We start from the raw sequence: 6,777 nt of genomic DNA on the forward strand, positions 1-6,777 counted from the left end.
TATCACAAAGATCTTCTCATCAATAATTGCAAAAGCATGCGTATTGATAACATATTATAAAACTACTAAAAAATATAGAAAACACAATAGAGAATTAGAGATGATTTCATTTCTTCATAAGCTTACCTATATATAGACAAATGGATACTTGGAGGCCACTCATATTACTTGGGGCCCACTCCAAGTTTACTTGGGCACTACTGATGAGATTTTGGCACTACTCCAAAGTTTACCCAATTTTAGATGGGAGAGGTTTCTAATCATTATAAGTTACATAGCAACCACAAAGTTTTCTAAATTTTGAACAGCCACATAATTGTGTTATTTACAACATTATTAATATTTAATGTTGCAATTATGTTCGTATTTTGTATGATCAAATCAATATCATTTTAAGAATTAAGAATTTAAATTAAAAGAATTAAACAAAAATCCAAAACAATGTAATTTCAACTGTAAAAAAACATCAGCATAGAGAATACAAATAGAGGATCAGAGCACTTTTGGGTCCATTCACTAGCTCTATGCCTTAAATTTCAAAGGATTCTCTCTACAAATTATGAGAACACCTCAACCTCGTACAACAAAAACAATTCTTCACCAAATTTTACAACATGTGGAACTACAATGTCTAACCCCCAAAGTCGTGGAAGGAAATCAAGGCAGAAAATTATCCGCCGCTTGTCAATGTTAAGAATAGAACAACAATGATGATTGCGGAGATGACGATAGCACAAGAACATAACCACATGGCTGTGCTTTGCCCTTTATTTTGGTTCTCTTGACTGCCCAACTCAACCTCTCTAAGAAGTTCTCTCACTTCATCTATGTCGTAGTCCTTAGCAGCTTGGGTTAGTCGACTTTGAATCTTCTCAAGCATTGTGATCCTCCTACTTCTGGATGCATCCTTGGCTGGCCAGAGAAACCCTGTCATCTTCCAAAGGAGGATACCCACATAAATGGCCACAAAACAGTCTACACTGTAATGGTGGCGCTCCCGAACTTCTCTCTGTGCAGAGTGCATGACCAGTAACCATATGAGACCGGAGCTAAAACCACCATAAGCTTCCTGCAACAATTAATAAGATGCATAGAAGTCAACACTCGACAGGACAAGGAGCTTTCCCTTTAGGAAGCAAGTGGAAATGTCTACTAGATGAAGGGGTAATGCAATTTTAAAACACATAATGGGTATACCGTCCAAGCCATAGCTGTCAATACGGCAACTAACATGTGCCCACTGTACATGAGGTCATTGCAGCCGCCTCCAGCATTCTTCAGCAAATTATACCATGATCCCTCTGATGTGGTGGGTCGTAGGACATCTATTAAGAAGCTCATTGGACCCCAATCCGGCCGGAAGTCACCAATTAATCGTCCCGTATCAGCTGGGGGAAAAACGAGAAAGGTTGTAACATAAACCACCTTATCCTAAGAAGGGAATATGCATGCTGTATAGAAGGGAGCAGCAATAGAAATGAGGAATAAATTAAGTGCACATGGGAAAATGCTTTAGAATCCAAATTTTGTCTCAACTTTCACATGAGATGGGAGCCATGAAAGTGTTAAACAAACAAACATGTCTTTTCTCAATTTCTTTAGTAAGACCCATCCATTCGAGAGAGTTGGGAAAACATCTTCCTCATGCAACTCATGCAATAAAGCATATCCAGTACACCACATTAATTTCTAAACAATGGGATATTCATCAGCATTTGTACAAATTACAATATAAGTTAAAATTTGTAAAAGACTAGTCTCGAATGCCAAGATCAGAAATCTTGAATCTAGGTTCTCATAAACCTTCCATACCTAATGGCTTCTTAGTATGTTAGATAGTAATTCAAAAAATTTAATGCAAATTTTAAAGCTACACTACAAGACCACATACGACAACAAGACCCAAAGTAAATTAAGATGATGTGATGAATCTAGACAAGCTAATTCCACCCTGTTATGTTCAGCAATGGATTGATAAAATGAATGTCCAGAGAAAGGCATCCATTGCATAAAACAAAATTATCCAGAAAACTAGACATAGGAGAACAATTTAGCGCTCAGCTCATACCAAATTTGTGTCAGATGGTCAGGTAGAAAGTGTTCTCTTTGAGGTACAGTTGCAATTAAGAAAATGCAATACATGGGATTGACACGAGGAAAATCAACCTATTATGCAGTACTTACCATAAGCTATATCCTGTCGTATCAACTGACGAATAGCATTAGCATCTGAAGCATAAGGGACATAATATTTCTGAGCCCAGCGATGAGGGTATGAAGGGGCATTGAACCGAACAGTTGCACACCAAGGTCGGGCTGATGGCAGAATTGTTGATAAAAAAGTTATGGCACGAAGAAGACGGCCAATAGCCATGGTGAACATGTACCGTGCACCTAGTCCAAGACCAGGAGGTTTCACAGAGTCAAACAGTACGGAAAAAGCCAACATCATAAACAACATGAGGAAATGGTGCAGTCCAATAATAGGGGCTCTCAATATTTCAACTATTGCATGAGGAAGTTTCTCATTCAGTGCCAAAAGCAACCACTGGCCAGTGTCGGGAAGAGGAGATGTATTACTGTCAAGTGTCAAACATTAACAAGCCAATCAGTTTTCCTATTGTCAAATACTGAGCTAAAAATTATGGCTACTATAACATGAGAAGTGGAAAGTATCGTCTTCATAGAGATGTCCTGTGAGCTATGACTACAAGAAAGCAGATTGTATCAAATCATCTGATAGATTGATTAAACTATCAGAAAAATAGGGATAAAGAGGAGAAAACTCTCAATTTTTTTCATAATCTCAATAAAAGTTAACTATTACGACCCTAAGCTTGGGATTATATAGAAAACATAAATCCTAGGAAACTTAAAATGCAAGAAAAGTATATACTAATTAAACAAAGAAAACAATAAAAGGAAATTATTGGTTAACAAGTAGACCCAACCATAACCAAAATAGAAAGTCGCAAAATTACAAAAACTTCCTATTAAAAATTATTAAAATAAATAAATCTTTCTTAAAATTAAAAAAATAATTTTCACGATGCGTCACTCTCTCTCTCTCTCCTAATTTTTCTCAATTTTTCCATTCTCAATTAAAGTCTTTCAGGTGAACACAATCATTAATTATTCGAATGTATTCATATTGTTGTAATGCAAAACTTCTTGATTCTAATTATTTATTTAATGTAATTATATACTATTTTGATTCAACAAATAAAGTTGAATACTAGATTTCCACACAATTATTTTTATTTGTATAAATACTTTCCTGCCCATCAGCTCGCAACTCAAACAGAAGTAGAGATTTAAGCCATCCATTTTGATCATGGGATGGCCTGCGACCCGATTTTTTGATATCGGCTGAGCCAATCCACGATGACCATAACTGACTAACTGACCATCAAAGGATCTTTAAAAGACGCCACATCGGATTCTCCTATTCTCCCCCCCCCCCCCCCCCCCCCCCCCCAAAAAAAAAAAAAAAATTATGACATTGCATGTTCATGATAATAGCCCAGGACATTCCTGTGAAAAATTGAAAAACCTTAAAGGTATTTTAAGTAAAGACTGTACAGATTTACTTGGCCATGGGCTGAAACCCTAACTATATCTGAATGGTATTCTACAAAGTTACTTTGAAGTTATGGGTCAACCAACTGAAAAGAGAAGGAGACCGAAGCTCCATTGCCAATGAGCTCTACCTTAAGTGACATTGGAATGATAGAAACTAGGTTCAAGTTTCGTAAGGAATAAATAAACCAAATAAAAAAACAAAAAAATCATCCAGCTCCTTTCTAGTAATTAATTAACTAATTATTAGCAAATAAGATTATTTAATGAACAATTCTGATCTAACTACTTTCCAACATAGTCAGATGAGATCCTTTACATGCTGGTGACATCTAATCCAAGCAGTCAATTAGCACAAGAAAAACATAGCAGGACACAAAATCTGAAACCGCTCATGATTCACAGATTCTCAAAACCCAACCAAATACCAAGAAACAACACAAATCAAACTTGACCCACACAACATCAACCAAAACCAAGGCAAAAGCAAACCGACCCACATAACATTAAGAAAATAAAACCCAAAACACAAGTACAGAACTCCAATTTCTAACAGATTCATCATCTGGGTCACTATATTTTAAGCTCAATCAGCATAAATATCATCTGGGTCGCTATATGTTAAGCTCAATCAGCATAAAATGCAGATCAAAACACACAAAGAGCAAAGTGAAAAGAAGAGGAAAATTAAATAATTACCTGTGCCATTCAAGGCCGAGCACGGCGGTGACAAAGCGAACACTGAGAGCTTCAAAGAGAAAAGCTGAGAGCATAAAGAGTAGAGAACCAATAAAGGAAAATATGGAGCGAAACTCAAAGGACCAGTGCTTGTAGAAAGGGACGCGACTGATGGCAGTGAGAGCGAGTACGGACCAGAGCGCTGGCTGAAGACGACCATGCCACGTGGGCGACAGGTGGCGCAGGTAATCAACCGCCACGTAGGAAATGGCGGCGATTCCCAGCCCGCCGGAGCTCGTCGGCAGCCACCGCATGCTGGTGGCGATGGCAGTGAAAGAGGGACTTGATATTTTGGGGGGTAAAGGAAACTGGGAGCTGGAGGTTGGGACTTCGGAGTCTCAAGACTCTGAACATTCCAATTAGGTAAAGTCTTTGTTTGTTTTGTTTTTGTTGGGTTTCATACTTTCTAATAAAGAATGATTATGTCCAACTGCGGATTATTAATGAGAACAGAAATCATCCCACTTTTCTTTTGGGGTTTCCATTTTTTCCTTATCTCGTTAGTCATAAATAAAGGCACAGTTTCTGCCTTTTGCATATACTATAATCCAACGGTTGAAAATATATCAGATCCAAAAAAAAAAATCAGTTTTATTATTTTCTTCAAGATACTAGGTTACCACTTGTCACTTCATTAAATACTAGTGTAAATGTGTAATCATGATTAGTTATTTATTAATAAAAACATGATTCTAAAAGAGAAATTTATTTGTCAATGAAATGCATTCTCCTTTTTTTTTTCTTTTTTTTTTTGTTTGGGACTGCGAGGTGCCTTCTCCATTTGACTTTTTTTTTTTTTTTTGCCTGCCATGTGTCACTTATATGTACATAAATGTAACATGACAAAATCTCATAAAAATACCTATGTCCGACACACACGTCAAAGCTTAAGTAGAGGTGCTATGGTATCATCAAATTATATCGACGAGCACACAAGGCAATCTTAGTGTCTCAAATTTAAGGACTAATTTGGATCTATTTCCAACTTAAGAGATCTTGTTTGATTTGCATAGCCCCATGCAAGATTTGTTGTTGTTGGGCTGGTTCAGTGCACTTATACGCTTATAGGCACTCGTATACTTGCTTTGGTATATCTCACTTGCATAGTCTGAGATCGACTCTTCTCAATTGAGCACGCAAAGTACTATGCTGGTCTATCTTAGATTTTTGGATTACTAGTGGATAATATCCTTTCGACTAAGAATCTGTTTAATAGCTTAGAATAAAGACATATGTGACGTGCCACTTGTCATACCTAGAAAGTGTTCTCTATTATTTTGAAGCCATTTAAAATTTTGGGTGACATTTAGAATTTTAAAGAATATTTGTGATTTATTTGATCAAAATTAGAAATTATCTCTTTGGTATTGGATTTTTAAATGACACACAAGGGTCATTTAGTCAAAGTATGACCATAGTAAAATAGTATTTGTCAACACGAATCCAACAGTACTAGCACTCATAGTATTCGAAGGAATCTTCTATGAATTTTCCAAAGTTTTATAATTATTGGAAATTATTCGAATTTTCCAAAACTACTTTTGAGGATTTTGAATTTTTGGGAAAGAGATATGATTATCTACTTTCAATGAAGAACATATAACTATCTAGATCTACTTAATTATTAGTAAGATATAGGAATAAGAAAGGTAATGAAAATTACAAATTAGGAACAGGTCCATTGTTTTTGAATCTTGACATATTTGCTTTGTTATGGAGAAAAGGTACGCATTGCATTGTACTTTACTTTTAAACATGCATTTGCGTTTCATGAAATGATTAATGGTTGATTACGATATTTGTTGAAATATGCAAACTATTAAGGTAACCCGAGACCAAGAAATGATCTCTTTGTTTGATTTATATCAATGTTTTGTTCTAAGAACCTCAAACAAAGTTAATGTGCATTCTTGTTATAAGTTCTACATGTTATACTTTGGTTTGAACATGTTAATATTGTTTGGATGCCTTGTGAATGTTATGCTTGCAAATCTGGTCAGTTTGGCAAAAATGTTTATTAAAGCCTTACTTTCATAACTGAAACTACTTTGAAGTGTTTGGAAATGAATTGGATTAGTTGAGTAAGTGATCAGTTGTTTTAGTGATGTTCACCCCTACACAGTTTACTAATTAAGTGCAGGAAACCTTAGGATTTAAGATGGTTAGCCTGGTGGATCTTACAAGTTCTGAAGGAGGAAGGAGCAGCTGAAGAGATAGGTCTCCAAGTGTAGAAGTTCCAACACCACCAACATCTCATTACTCAAGTGAAGAGGATCCTAGCATGGATGAGTATGTAACAATTCATTTTCTTATTTTACCTTTATTTTATTTTTTAGTTGAGAAATCTGTTGGTTGATGTTTTAAGGAATAGAATGGCGCATTACTCATTATATTGATTGAATTTATAACAGGTTTTCAATTAGAAAGGTTTAATGAATTCTCTTTTGTTGTGTTGCTTCA

General features: G+C 35.8%; 1 protein-coding gene across 1 annotated transcript; it reads right to left on the bottom strand.

Annotated features, from left to right (window-relative positions):
* Positions 1–447: 447 nt before the first annotated feature.
* Positions 448–4,719, bottom strand: LOC147277647 (Sphingomyelin synthetase family protein). The gene is made up of 4 exons (XM_086254445.1): positions 4,279–4,719; positions 2,185–2,579; positions 1,198–1,388; positions 448–1,069 (listed from the first exon to the last, which is right to left on the bottom strand). Exons 1-4 carry the CDS (start codon positions 4,569–4,571, stop codon positions 671–673), a joined length of 1,278 nt encoding a protein of 425 aa, XP_086110571.1. The 5' UTR covers positions 4,572–4,719; the 3' UTR covers positions 448–670.
* Between the last annotated feature and the right edge of the window lie 2,058 nt (positions 4,720–6,777).

Source organism: Dryas octopetala, chromosome 8, assembly GCF_963921425.1.
Source record: "Dryas octopetala chromosome 8, drDryOcto1.1, whole genome shotgun sequence".
NCBI lineage: Eukaryota > Viridiplantae > Streptophyta > Magnoliopsida > Rosales > Rosaceae > Dryas > Dryas octopetala.